At 46.8% G+C, this 15,584-nt stretch overlaps 1 protein-coding gene across 1 annotated transcript in view; it reads left to right on the forward strand.

Moving 5' to 3' along the window:
* Positions 1 to 15,584, forward strand: part of LOC119446415 (tensin-2) — a 224,972-nt gene that overhangs the window by 32,915 nt on the left and 176,473 nt on the right. The window contains exon 2 of the mRNA XM_037710840.2: positions 4,256 to 4,336. Coding sequence (XP_037566768.1) covers positions 4,256 to 4,336 — 81 coding nt within the window. The remainder of the gene's footprint in view (positions 1 to 4,255; positions 4,337 to 15,584) is intronic.

Here is a 15,584-nt window from a genome sequence, read left to right on the forward strand (position 1 = left end):
TTCAAAACACCGCTGCTTTTTATGCGAACTCTTTATATGCCCCACGAAGCGAAAAATCCGGCGTCCGGCGTTAACATCCGATCTGATCTGATCATGACTAAGTCATGACGTCACGTATCAATGTCAAGTAAAACTGACCTGGCCCACACCCAAAATTGACTTGGCCCACCCTCAAAATTCACTTTGCTCAATTCGAGCACATGACCAAGTGAACACAACACGTGACACAGTCACGTGCCCAAGTAAGAACCTCAGGTTGCAAGGCCACGTGACCAAGTTAAGACGTCATGTGACAAGGTCACGTGACATGGATATCGAAATAGTATGGACGTCGATATAGTCGACACGCCCAGAATGAATTCGCGTTCAATGCACGTAAGGAGACTTTAGTGCCTCTGTAAGTTTCTTTTCTCGACAACGCGTGCGCGTGTTCTTTCGATATCGAATGAAAACATCGATGTGCGTCCTTAACCGTGGCCGAAGCGAGCTTCCAATCTCCCTCACTTACAGTTTGTTCGTGGTGCACGAATTCAGGTCGGCTTTTGTTGAACATCTCTTTGCCTGATGCGCGTGTCAATTGCTGACGGTGATTTGTTTGACTCCGTTGCTCCTTGTCTGTAACGACAAGTACTGTCCTAATTTCTTTCGCTTTTTTTTTTTTTTTTTTTTTACTATTGAGCTTCTGACACCGCTTCGTGTAAACTTTGTTTGCGAAGCGAATATGAGCATAATAAAATAGAAGTACGAAACGTCAGCGAATTTTGCGCCTCTGCGACCGTCATGGCGCAAGGCACCACTATAACGTCCGTCACAGTGCTTTTTATAAGTTCTCACGGATAGCCCAGTATATCGCCATCGCTTAGTAGGTATATTCCTCAGGAACGAGATGCACGCAAACATCCGGATTTCGCTGCATGAATGGAGGGCTTCCGCTGCAGCAAGAGTTTTTCGTTGAATATAGTCATACTCTATACAGCGCGAGGCTTCCTTCAACGTACGCTAATAACAAGCACCTCTTTGTTCGACGGCTTCCTGCGCCCTTCTTTGATTCCCCTACGCGTTTTCATTACCTCGGCTTCCACCTCGTACCCGAGCCAGTCTGATTGCTACGATAAGTCACGGCCAATTCATTTGTCTGAGCTCATTTGAATAAGAGCGAAGAAAGAAGGCCCCCCCTGACAAAGACAGCCGGAGCGGGCGAGTAGAAGAGGCGCTCCCGTCTTTATATGCCACAATATCCGGCGTGTACCGCGTATTGCACACCCACTGCTATCACTCTCTTATCTGTCTGTGCCTTTGCCTTTCTCAGAATTCTCACGGGCATCTTCTCTTTCTACGCCGCCCACCCAGCACACTGCCCTCTATTATCCATTCTTGTTTATACCGCCCTGTACACGAGGCCGGCCACGTATGCTCTTTGTTCTCGGGAGGTCTTCGAAAGAAAGAGCAAGCGGGGGAGAAAGTGAGCGAATGAACGAGACGCTCGAATAAAGCGGGGACCAAGGGAAGCGTTGTATCAATAAAAGACGGTGCAGAGGAGGCCACTGTTGTAGAGGCTGTAGATCTTTGTATAGAAAGTAAGGTGGATGGGAGAGGGGGGGGGGGGGGCGAGGTTGTTCTGCGCGCGGAAAGCAGATCAAAAGGTCGCCGCGGGGCAAAACCAAACTTGGCGAAATGTAACGCAGAGAATGAAAAAAGAGGTCGTGCGAGCGGGGATGGAGGGCAGGGGGGGGGGGGGGGGTCTTTTAATTAATTCCGAGAGTTATTCTATCGTCTGTGAGGGGCGCCCGTAATTTGCTCGCGCCGCTGTATGAATTCTCACTGCGACGACGCCACGAAGCGTAAAGGAACGGCGGCGTGGGATGGTTCGCCGTACGGCTCCTCTCACTCCACCTTGCCCTCCCCATCCCACTACGCCTTCGAATTCGCGGACGCCTGTGGGTATTCGTGCCTGCCCATCCTACCAATTCCTTTACCCCTGAACAAACAGCGCAAAGAACAAGAAGCGTGCATCATTCGCGGGAAGGTGCATGCGCTTGTGTATAGGTATATACTTATACACACAGCTGTGGTCAGCGATCAGCGCTCGCGCGCTGCTGTGCGGGTTTGAGTTAGGTGGCGCTAGTTACGTAGTAAGATGTTAGCCTATTCGAATGGGTGTCCCGCGGAGTGTGCCTGTCGCGCCAATAACGCGGAGGAATGTTGGCGCTAATTAGGGAGAATAAATGACCGGGGTGCGGCTGTGCGATCAAGTTGAAGAGAAAGATAGAACAGCGAAGGGGGCGAAGGCGAGGAAAGGTGGAAGAAGATCAAAACGAAGGAAGGGAAGGGTGCGAGAGTATGAAACAGAGAGGAAAAGAAGAGATCAGAAAGAAAGAAAACAAAAGCCGAATGGCACGACGACGGCACGACTACTCTGAAGAAGGCAAGAAAGAAAGACAGAGAAAGAATGGCACGAAAGAGCGAGAGAGGCGGAGGGAAAGAAAGAAAGGAGATAGGTGAAGGAGACGAAGAAACAAAAGAGGAAATAACAAAGGAAAGAACGGCACGACGGAGACACGACGACTAACTCTTAACAAATAAAATGCAACGAATCAAGATATAGTGAAAGAACGAGATGTAAAAATGAGAGGCAGTGAAAAAGAAAATGCGTTGGTGCGAACCTTTGAGCCATCGTTGGGCCAACCTTTGCCGTACAACCTATGGTGGTGTACCGTAGCGACCATAAGGCCATGGTCCCTGTGGTCACTAAATAAATGAAAACCACCGGATCATATATATTTCTCATTCTTTAATAGTTCAAATAACCGACTACACCGTCACATCTTAATAGTCATAATTGGAAATACGAGTACATAATTCCCACTATAGTACAGCTTCGCTGGTCTTCCATCTCCACCCCAGTGGAAGGGCTGACAGTTTTTTCTTTCTTTCTTTCAGCACCAAGGGTGGCGAAGGAATCGGTAAATGAGAAGACGTGGTGGCAGAACACACCATCAAATCCCACCACATTACACAAAACAGAAACGAAAAACAACTCGTATGGTTGGAGTTCTTGTTCCACCTGCTCATAGCTTGGCGTAAATTTCTAAAATGAAGATGACCGTCTCGATAAGTTCATGGGGCAATAACATAAATGAGCCCCCCACGTACGGCACCATTCATTACGGGACAGGGAGTGGATGAGGAATTGCGACAGCGCATATATGTATAACGAATTTCCTTGTTGTATAGCCAGCTATGCTGCCTCTAAAGATGTGCCGGTGACTAGCTCTGATCTCTGTCGAAATTCACGCATTGAAGCCACAACTGGTACCTAAGTATAACCTTGCCTCAAGCAGGCGCTTAATTGCTTGCTAATGCAGACGTTTATTGCATTTCAACTGCAATCTATGGGAAAGAGAATCTGCGCAGTGGTCATAAAAGCACCTCAGTTGCCAGTTATTCGGCGGAATAATGTAAAAAAAAAATGCGGTAATAAACCAATTTCTGAAAACTGCGTACGTTCTTAAGACGCTATATAAAGAGAGCAACTTGCCCCGTGAGATAAGCTAAGCTTTTTGGCATATGCCAAACTCGGTGATACACGTGTTAGGGTGTTTTCTGTGTGCCTTCGTTGTAGCGAAATATGCTACTTCTCGAATACGTGACAGCATGCCGAAAACAGTGGTCGGTGATGAATTGGTGCTTTTGTGATCAAATTCAATAAGCGATGGTTGTTGGCGTAAGCGCTGTGTCTATCGTCTTTAATCTCTGCTGCCGCCTTCTGCGCCGTTCGATTCCCCTTCTATACCTCCGGTCACTTCTTCGCAACCCTATATAACAATATAATATATAAGAGCACCTGCTCTTTTCTATATGTTGCAGTTGATATCAACAAACACTGATTATTAGTCGGTAATTTGTCTGTCGTCTTCACCCCGTCCCGCCTGTCTCGCGGCTCGATTCCCTTCTGAACGCGCACCACCAACCAACCCAATTGAGCACACTCCTGAGAGGAGGTATGTGGAGAGGAGGGTAATGATAGGAAAAGGGAGGGTGGGCGGTGAAAGTTGTGTACTGAAAGGTGCAGCTCAGTGGAATTCCAAACGCCTTGAAAACAAGCTATAACGCTGTCATTGATGGTTTCTTCCAGAAATTCTCTCTTTTTTAGAACTGTTTTATCGTTGCGCTCGCTGTAGTAGTTGGTCGAAATCCGAGTTCGCGTAATCGGAATCGCGGTTTCTTTAATTTTGACCTCTTTTCTATATTTCAGTACGTGGGAAGCTTTGATGTCTCGGACAACGACGTCTGGGTCAAGCCCGAACTCATGGAGGCACAGCTGTTCCGCATGAGGGTGAGTGAAGCACCTGTGACGGCGCAATTTTTTCTCCAAATTGTTTTTTTTTCCTGGCTAATAGCGGGCGTCTAATGATGTGACAGGTCGCGAAATGATGTGAAGGAAAAAAAAAGAGACAAACAATAACGGATAATTTAAAAATCATCATTTAGCGTCCTGTTGAACAAACTATTCCAGTGGTGATACTATATACGTTATACCTATTGGGTGCTGCAGTAGATTAGAATAACCGCTGTCTGCATGTTAGATGTCGCGTCGTATGAGTTGTGTACAATGGATCCTATAATAACGGCAGTGTGCCTGCGAAAACCTGTAGAACCGACGATTTAAGAAAACAATTCCGCGCGCCGCCTGCTTGACCGTCGGCTTTGCTAAGGAAAACTGTTTTCTTCTCTGCTCCGTAACAAATTATGGCTTTAATATACCACTGACAAAAGCGGCATGTTAGGCGGGTTGATGATGTTTCTAGGTGACGGATAAATGGCGCAGGAAAGACGGGGATTATACGCACGAAAAGAAATGGGCGTGACAGGCGCGCTGGACCTAGCTGACACAGCGCCCTGCTGTCACGTCCGTTGCTTTTCTTGGCTTTCTTGCGCTCTTGGCCAGTGCGAACGCCTTCGACTTGGTGAGGACCTCCGCGCGCCTGCGTGAACTAACAGCGTGTTGTGCGTAATCACAGGTGCATAATCGTCCGACTGAAATGTACTTTTGAGGAAACTATCGTAGTTCCTTGCCTACGAGTTTTCCACGAACTGTACGCAGCCCTATTAGTGAGAACGTATCAAATGTCATGGTCATCGCACGGTGCAACAAGATATCGGCTACCGTGAGAATTTAAATCAAAGCACCCGCCGGCGTTGCGCTACTGAGCTCGAGGTGGCGGCTTCGATCCCGTCCGCTCCGGCCGTATTTCCATGGAAGCGAAATGCAAGGAACGGACGAACACTTAGGTTTACGCGCATGGTAAATAATTAATCCGCAATCGCCCGATCTGTGCCTTATAATCAGCGCGTGCTTTCGGCACGGAACACCCCAAAATTTGATTTAATTTAAATAAAACTCTATCTGCGAACTTCTTTGGAAAACATCCCCAAATAGAATTCCATTTTTACAATTAATAAAACAGTGTTCAATAGTTTCAGGCACGTTAAAAGGCGACAGTCAATAGATGTAACGAAAATATATTGTTTTCCGAAGCCATGTCCTGACTGGCAAGGTTTTGGCGCCTAGCTTCTATAGGAACGTTTCGGCAGTGGAAGTAGAAACTGAATTTTACGACCTTTTGCAAGTACATCATGTCTTGGTAATCCGACGCATCATCATCATCATCATCATCATCATCATCACCATCAGCCTATAGTTATGTCCATTGCAGGACGAAGGCCTCTCCCTGCGATCTCCAATTGCCCCTGTCTTGCGTTAGCTGATTCCAACTTGCGCCTGCAAATTTCCTAACTTCATCACCCCACCTAGTTTTCTGCGTCCTAGACTACGCTTCCCCTCTCTTGGTATCCATTCTATAACCCTAATGGTCCACCGGTTATCCATTCTACGCATTATATGGCCTGCCCACCTCCATTTTTTCCGCTTAATGTCAAATAGAATATCGGCTATCCCCGTTTGTTCTATGATCCACACCGCTCTCTTCCTGTCTCTTAACGTTAGGCTTAAATTTTTTTGTTCCATCGCTCTTTGTGAGGTCCCTAACTTGTTCTCGAGATTCTTTGTTAACCTCCAAGTTTCTGTCCCATATGTTAGCACCGGTAGAATGCAATGATTGTACACTTTTCTTTTCAACGACAGTGGTAAGCTCCCAGTCAGGATTTGGCAATGCCTGCTGTATGCACTCCAACCCAATTTTATTCTTCTGTAAATTTCTTTCTCATGATCAGGGTCCACTGTGAGTAATTGACCTAGATAAACGTACTCCTTTACAGACTCTAGAGGCTGACTGGCGATCCTGAATTCTTGTTCCCTTGCCAAGCTATTGAGCATTATCTTTGTCTTCTGCATGTTAAACTTCAACCCCACTCTTACGATTTCTCGGTTAAGGTCCTTAATCATTTGTTGTAATTCGTCCCCATTGTTGCTGAATAGGACAATGTCGTCTGCAAACCGAAGGTTGCCGAGATATTCTTCGTTGATCCTCACTCCTAAGCCTTCCCAGTCTAAGAGCTTGAATACTTCTTCTAAGCATGCAGTGAATAGCATTGGAGAGATTGTGTCTCCTTGCCTGAGCCCTTTCTTGATAGGTATCTTTCTACTTTCCTGTGGAGAACCAAAGTTGCTGTGCAATCCTTGTAGATATTTGCCAAGATATTCACGTATGCCTCCTGTACTCCTTGATTACGCAATGCCTCTATGACTGCTGTTATCTCTACAGACTCAAATGCTTTTTCATAATCTATGAAACCCATATCGAGAGGTTGATTGTACTCCGACGTATATTGAGTGATAAAACGGCGGTGGGAACAGCGTCGATTAGGGGTTTAGCTTCTCCATTCTAGTATTTAGTGCGATAGAGGGTTTCTTTGTATGATGTTAATCTTTTCTGTACGCTATAATCATTTCCCTGTCGTTGGTTAGGACCATTTGGTGCTCGCGATACTGTGTATGGTGCTTAATACGTACACAATTCTTCACGTTGTAATTGATGCCTTCAACGAAAATGATATATCTCATTGGTCAGCGCATCCGGTTCCCTAATCCACATGGCAGCAGGTGTATCGTTGCGTCCAGGAAGCCAGACATGCTGCGCCGAGGCAGGGGGGAGAACAGTCCCGGTTTATTGAACACTCGTACATATACAGGACTTCAAAGGGGCGTGTCTTTCTGCCGATAACAGATAAGCTGTTTGAGTAGAATCCTGAATACATGGCGCTTGCGGTTTGGCATGCGATCTGCTTGCGCGGTACATGTATAGCGCTCGGCGCCCAACGTACGATACAGCAGGGTCGTGAGTTCGATTCCCAGTGAACGGGAAGGGGGCAGACTTTTGTTTTCCTTTGCAATGTGGAGAGGGTTAAGCGTATACATATAGAATGAGGAAGTGGCCTGACGACGTCGCTGTGACAACGATGACTTGACAACGTAGTCAGGGAAAGGACGGACGGACGGGCTCTCACGGTATGACAAAGAGAGAGAGAAAAGGACGAAGAGGGAAAGGTAGGGAGCTTAATCGAGGACGTGCCCTGGTTGGCTACCCTAAACTTGGGGAGAGGGAAAGGGTTAAGAATAGATAAGAAGAAAAGAGACGAGAAATAATAACGAGTCAGTCCTTCGCAGAGTCAGTCGCAGAGGAATGTTTGCTATCACAAGGGTTCGTAGCAGTCCAGTAGCCTTCGAAAAGTGCACAAGGGCTTTCGTGGCCTTCTGCATGCAAGCATGCATAGGCCATGGTCCCAGGGTCTTTTCCTCCGATCTGACAGGCTGAGTTTAGCTTGCAGCTAGAGCACGTCGCTGAGCGTCAAAGGATGGCCAGTGACACGGAAGCTGCTCTAGAGTCTCATCGCACCTGCACAAATTGCACGCGTATATGGTAAAGAAATTGTGCAGAAACCATCGGTGATGATTGTCAGTGTCAGCGAAATAGCCGTAGGCTTTTATAGAAAGCGGTTCGCTTCATAAAAGGAATGATGTTATTATAAAGACGTATATTTGTTGTAGTGAAGATGTTTAAACAGCGTTTGTTGTTTCACTGCGTAATTCCTGGCTGAACAGAGCCAGAAAACGGTCAATTTGTAGCCGTAGTATAGGTGGTAGGGCTATACATGTAAGCCGGTTCGTCGTATACGTGTTGTCTTCAGCGGGGCAAGCACCGGCGGGGAGTGCGACTACCATGCTCCTCTCCCACAGCCGCCACAAGGGGAGATGGTGGCGAGAGAAGAGGAGAGAGAGAGAGAGAAACATTTATTTCATTCCGGCCCTCGGTCCGGGGCTAGTGGGCGTTACGGCTGTGCTTCCCCGAGTGCTCCACTGCAGCCACGTAAACTTTCAGACGCCCCAAAGTTCCCGCGCGAGAGAGCGTGCGTCTCAAAAGCTATAATAGGTATAATGTCCAAATCCACGCCCTATAGGGTGACGCCTCCTGGATTAAATGTGCAGATCTCAAAGGCCATGCTATTGCTGGTTGAATGCGGCGGAAGCGATTTCCGGAGCCGTAAACACGTACGTCATAGCGTTCGCCGACGAACGCGTGCCGAAACTCGGTCGCACGAGGGCATGCGTTCTTTGCATCGGCGCCGAAAGTCCGACCACAACGAAAACGGGCCAAAGAGCCAGAGAAACCGATTCGCTTTAATGTAAGCGCATATACCGACGTGTCTTAACACTCGAGGATAAGAAGCTGCAGTCGAACCTCGTTTTAGCGAAGTGCTCGGGGCCTCCGGAATCATTCGTTATACCGGTCACTTCGCTGTAAAGGGAGCGCGCACCGCGCAGATCGCAACCGCATACGCGCAATTGTGCAACTGGCCGAACGAAGCAAGCGCCCCCGCTAACACTGTGCAAGCCCGAGCGCTGCGTCTCCTCTTCAGCGCAAGGAGGTCTTTTTATTTTCTCGCACAACTGGACAAGCGGCCCAGTGTCGTGCTGTCGTCCATGCGGCGCGACTGAAGGTCGCCGTGTGCAAAGCTCGACGCAACCGTGTACGCCGCCTCGTGACTGCGGTTGTCGGTCAAGTTGCAATCCCAGGTGCGACTGTCGTGCAATCGCGGCCCCAGCTATCTCCGCGCGTCGTGACCTCGCACTCAATATACCTTTGCAGAGAAAGAAACTCTCGAGGTGCATATTCAGTTTCTCGCTTCGTCTACAGCAAAAAGAAAAAGAAAAAAAAAGAAGGGGGAAAATAGTTTTATAGAAATGTATAAATTTTGTTAGGGTATAGTGTCCCTTTATTCTCTTTACAGCTCAAGGCTGGTGGTCGAAGGTCTCTCTCTCTCTCTTTTCACCCCTCTTGCTTTTTTTATTCTTGGCAAAGTTGTGGCACTAAAATGTGTTGATGAACTTCGAGAAAAAAAAGAAAAAAAAAGAAGAACGTGGCAGATTTCTTTCCACAGTGTCGTCATTGTCGGGTGACTTTACGCGTACATTGATCCGCTCAGTTTCCTGCATGTCATTCGAATTTTCGGGTCCCTCCCCCCTCTTCCTTTTTTTTTCTTAATTTTTTTTCTTCGCACACACCCATTCTCGCAGTGTCGTTTGTCACATTATTAAATTCACGCTCCTGCAGCGCCTCTGCGGGTGGGTACATACAGCGTTGCTCTGGTGGAGCGTCCCTTAGCAATTGATACACGCGTCGGGTTGTCGAGCGAGCAACGCGATCGGTTGAACAAAAGAACAGGCGCGCTGGGAAAAAGTCGGCTGGGTTGCCGAATCAGGAAATGGAAACGGCGAGAAGCAGAGAAGGCTTTCAAGCCTAAAGCTCCCGCCAAGTTCCTGCCCCGACTCACTCAATGCCGCCTGCCGGACGAGCTTGCCTGCAATGCGCCCGCGTTACGACCACGCTAATTCGGTGCAGTACTTCCCAAGCTCGATCGACTTTCACGACAGTATGAGCAGTGAACAAACAAACAAACAAACAAACAAACAAACAAACAAACAAACAAACAAACAAACAAACAAACAAACAAACAAACAAACAAACAAACAAACAAACAAACAAACAAACAAACAAACAAACAAACAAACAAACAAACAAACAAACAAACAAACAAACAAACAGACAAACGCATAAATAAATAAATAAGTAAATAAATAAATAAATAAATAAATAAATAAATAAATAAATAAATAAATAAATAAATAAATAAAACGATAATCTAAGCACATGTTGGAATCTATGTGAAACGATGCTTGCGTTAAGTGCAGTTAATGAAATGCTGCGCAACTAAATGCGATGCGTAATTGTCTATGCCTCATCTTACGCAACGCGTAGTCTGGCAGGCAATGTTTTTGCACCGCACGCGTAGGCCACAAATGAAATGTAATGTAACCTTCACGTTTAAGGCACCACACCGCTCACCGGCTATGCGCAAATGCAGCTACACCTAAATGCATACAAGCACTGAACAATTAAATGATGGCCGGGCAAGGACGAACTAAGCACTACAGTCGTCATGCTTGACTTTCGAAAGATGATGGGTCGAGATGTGCTTTTGTATATGTCCTGGCAGCATACTAGGTCGTTTCTCCTATGCACGCCAGCGAAGGACCGCAACAGTACAGAGTTTACTAAATACAGAGGTCAACAGGACGCTGTTTCTGAAGTATGTATGATAAAAACGCCAGTAGGCTGTCATCGGATGCAGTTACGGCTATAGTAAATGTTCATTGCTCATGATGAGCGGCTGCGATAAGCGTAATTTTATGACGCATAAACCGACTAAACCCAGGGCTGATGCGTGAGTGCGCGCATCAATCGATGCTATACTACGGCTGCTAAGAGAACACGGAGCGTGCTTAAGTGACCGTCAGTTTTTTTTTTTTTTTTCAGACCGATAAACCAGATAAGCCTGCATTGCAACAAAGACGTCCGCATGTGCCGATTATTGTGGACGGCGGATAAAAATATAAGACTGGAGCTTCCGGTAGTTCAGCCGTGGGGCTGCACGTATGAGGCCTGCAGTGTAGCATCCCGCTTTTCTTCAGGACCTAACAAAAAGAACTTGATTTATTTCAGCCTCCAGCTCGCTTTTATGGGATAACTGCAGTTTTCGTCATCTGCGCGACGCTAAATGTATTTGTGTACCTAAATAAGAAGAAGATGATGATGATGACGAAGAGGAGGAGGAGGAGGAGGCGTTACGTCGCGCTACCATCCCTCAAAGTTTTCGTTTTGTTTTTCACTCATTTCAACTGTGTGCACAATTTCTCTTCGCCTACACACCCTCGTTCATATCTCTTGATTCAGCATACATGCATGCTGGAAGGCAAGCGCAATGTTTGCTTCCGTGTGCCTGCTTTTTGCTCCTTACACGCCGTAAGTCACTGCTGCTTCTTTCTTTCGGCGATCACGCTTGCAATATTGTTTGGTTCGCACCGAAGCGGTTAGCAGTCGTAAGATCGTTCCTGTTGGGATGGCTCCGTCGTGGGCGCGCGGGTGTTGTCACGCTAGCAGTCTCCGTAACGGTGCACGCCGTTGGTGCACGCAACTGCCATGGAGCGCGGGGCAATTGACCCCCTGCAGTCGTGCAGTGAAGCCCGCACGTCCCGAAGCAAGAGCCGCGGGCGTGGTGTCCGGAAATGACGGCGGCGCATCGCTGCGGGCGGTTTCTGTGACGCCTTTTGACGCCGCGCCTCGCTAGTTGAAGGCGCTCCGATTCGAGCCGGGACAAGTTGATTCCAGAAGCGGAGTTAAAGTCCGTGTATTTATATTTTTTATAACGGCGCGCTTTGGGCCACACTTCCTTTCGTTCTACGCACGCGCACGGCCGACAACTTGTCGGGTTCTGTTTTTCCTTGGTATAGCGTTGTGTTTGTGTCGTACGCCTTTGGAAGGGAGACGATTTCGTAGTGTTCTTTCCTTAAATGATAGCGGTTATGGGCTCCTGACTTGGATACGGGCTTGGACGCGCAACTGACGCTTGACGTAACACGTTGTGACAGTTTCTCTTAAAGGAATGTTAAGGGAGAATGATATGATCTTTTTTTGTCGTTGTTATTGACAATAGTATGTAAACAATGAGATATCGACGCTAAGAGTTGACTAGCTCTTGTCACGTGAGAAAGTCAACATCTGTTACATCTCCTGCGAGTGCGACTCAAAGCGCAAAATGTTTCAGTGGAGAAGTAAACACTAATTAAGATGTCAGGAGCGCTAATTCAGATTAGACTGTTACAGCATTCTTCCATAACTACGTTTGTTTGCCTTTTGTTTGACCGAACAAAGTTGATTGGTAGCTGAAATTCAACCAAGGTCAAGCTCTCCTTCTTTATGTATCGCGCCAGAACCAAGGCGCTGAACATGTCAGTGTGACGTCACGAGCTTGGGAATACTGTTGCGAATGTAGCGTCATCCTTGTTACGGCGAGAAAGGTGGCCAAAAGTTTCCAGGTTAGGTCTTCGCTTCGCGTTCGAACGCAATGCACTTTTTTTGTTTATTAGTAAACAAATAACTGCATCGCCGACAGTAATGTTTATCACATTATAGTTGGCCGGTGCACGAACACGTGCATGCGTTCGCGTCACCCGCGCTATATTTTACTACGTGTTTCACGTACAATATTATTTTTTTTAGAGTGCAGCTCTTAGGCGCCCGTTCCTCGGCGTCGCTCGGCGTAACCGCGCGAACGCGCTCGTGCCACTGCTCGCGCGCGTTCGTCGTCTTCCACAGCTGGCTCCGATGGCGCCCATCATGCTAGCGTTCCCACTCTGCCCCTCCCTCTGCGAAGACGCTGACGGCACTGGTCCACTGCCATTCGGTGCGGTGATTTCGGTCTCAAGTTGTTTGCCTCAATATATCGCGAAATGAAAACACGTACACAGCTGCGCTAAAATTCGCATTAGGGAGTATAGGAATCGCCGGACATTTTTTTTTATCCTACCTATTTTACACATGTCTCTCCAACAAGGGCGCAGTCATGATTAAGTAAAAAGAAACACGCTTAATGCTGAATTTGTTAGGAACGCTGCTTGAGCTTAACGATTGTCGCAAGCGGTAAAGAAAACTTTGATCGTAATTGAGAATATACTTGGAGCAGGTGAGGGGGTTCCTCTTTATGGCGTCTAAGCAGTGTTTCACTTAACGCGTTGGCTCCGAAGAGAAATAATGTGGCGTACTAGACTTCTTTAATGGTTGAAATAAACTTCTCTTAAACAGCAATTTTTATTTGTAGCCATTTGCGACATTTCTTACACCGATGTTAAAACTCCCCGCGTTCATGGTTGACTTTTTCGCCCTTTTCCTTATTCGTGTTCTCTCGATCCCGTCCCATGATTTCTTTCTTTCTTTCTTTCTTTCTTTCTTTCTTTCTTTCTTTCTTTCTTTCTTTCTTTCTTTCTTTCTTTCTTTCTTTCTTTCTTTCTTTCTTTCTTTCTTTCTTTCTTCAGGCGGCTTGGTAGAGACACTCTCCGATGATGCTGTTTCCATTCCAGGCTGGGAAAAGCAAACGTCTTGGGGACTGTCCCAGCGGCGGTGCAACACATTATTGCGCGCAGTAAAGGTAGAGCGCGCATTTAGTACCGTCGTACATGCTGCACGTAACTATCCCAGACGGAAACGTATACCATGTGCAACTGAGGAGGCCGGCGCAACCGGTTGGTGAACGCAAATTTCAACGCAAGTTCAACGCAAATTTTTTTCTTTTGCTTTTCCGTCAGACTTCTGTGCACACATGCGCACACGCGTGCATGCAGAGCCTGTCTTCAGTAAGAACGTAAAAAAAAAAAAAAATAGAGAAATAAGCGAACGAAATATTAATGCCTACAAATCCACAGAAAATAATAAACAACGTAAAAGGGTGCAGCGGGCGTTCCTTAATTCCCCGCGTTTGGCGTGGTCGCGCAAGGGCGTGGGAGCTGGGCATACGAGCACGGAATTTTTACTTGTCGTCGCGCCATGCGACCAAACACGCAAGCATGGACGCAATGCCATTTACCAGTCGTCTTATTTTCCGGTTCGCTTCTTGCTTTATTTTTATGGTTTTTTCTTTATTAGTTTTCCCTTCTCTCTTTCTTTAACCCGAGTTAGCGCTTTTTTGTTGTCAAACGAGCTCTCATCGTAGGGGCAAATTCTACGGTTCGTCTGGTTTGGCGCGGAGATCACAAGGCGTAGGGGGGGGGGGGGGGGGGGGTTGCGTTCGCGAAAACTTGCCTAGCGATGACGTCACTGCGCACAGCTGTGCTTCGCTTCACCTTGCGATAGCCAGTCGATAGCTATTCGATAATCGATCAATAAACAATAAGTTCCGGAAAATGCTGGGGATGAATTTGTAGTGCTTAGCCTTGCCCAAATACGTGGCGAATACCTTGCGATAGCCAATCGATAGCCAATCAGTAGCTAATTGATAAACGATCAATAATCAAAAAATTCTGGAAAAGCATAACCCGTAATACCAGGACGAGCTAGGTGCTTATCAGCTCCGGTGTTTCTTTAGCCTTGCGCCACAAATGCAAGCTACGCTATTTTTTTTTTTCGATTCGAATATTTTTGAACGTCAACTGCACCCAAATTAAGCAAAAAATTGGGGCAATAAGTACGGTAAGTTTTCACCCCCGCAGGCATGGTATAGGCATAAAACATTGAGTATTGGAGCAGGCTGCGCCACTTAGGAAGCCATACTTCATAGGCTGTACGGCGATCACTTTATTTCTCTGAAGAGTCCTGTGCATGCGAAGAAACTACTTGACTGCTCCTAATGCTTCATCTGTGCTTTTAACAAGCAACGCTTCATAACGTACTATGTAACGACAGAAACTTGCTTACATTAAGAACACTAGGATGGTAACATTGTTTTGTAATACTCGTGACAATTGCTGTTCATTATTCGGAACCCGTACGAAAACCATTCGATTCGATTCGCTTCTTGCTCTGTTCGATTGGCGTTTGATTCGGGCTAGAAAAATAATTATTCGCACACGCCTATAATATTTGTAGTTGTTGCCGCTGCTGACCCTGTCGCAGCCGTTTGTATCCTGCATTGGTTATCAGAACCGGGCGACCAAGTCATCACTTGTGATTGCACTTGTCTGGGGGATCGGTCCAACTAACTTACTCGGCCAAGCAACCGCCCATGGCAAAGTGGGGCGAAGAGCAGAAGAAAGGGTTCGCTGTAATCATCATTATCAGCAGCCTATATTTATGTCCACTGCAGGACGAAGGCCTCTCCCTGCGATCTCTAATTGCCCCTGTCTTGCGTTAGCTGATTCCAACTTGCGCCTGCAAATTTCCTAACTTCATCACCCCACCTAGTTTTCTGCCGTCCTCGAATGCGCTTCCATTTCTCTTGGTATCCATTCTGTAACTCTAATGGTCCACCGGTTATCCATCCTACGCATTACATGGCCTGCCCAGCTCCATTTTTCCCTCTTAATGTCAACTAGAGTATTGGCTATCCCTTTGTTCTCTGATCCCCACCGCTCTCTTCCTGTCTCTTAAAGTTAGGCCTAACATTTCCCATTCCATCGCTCATGTGCGTTTTCAACTTGTCTCGAGCTTCATTGTTAATCTCCAAGTTTCTGTCACGTATGCTAGCACTGGTAGAATGCAATGATTGTACACTTTTCTTTTCAACGACAGTGGTAA

The sequence above is a fragment of the Dermacentor silvarum genome, chromosome 3 (genome assembly GCF_013339745.2).
Source record: "Dermacentor silvarum isolate Dsil-2018 chromosome 3, BIME_Dsil_1.4, whole genome shotgun sequence".
Taxonomy (NCBI): Eukaryota; Metazoa; Arthropoda; class Arachnida; order Ixodida; family Ixodidae; genus Dermacentor; species Dermacentor silvarum.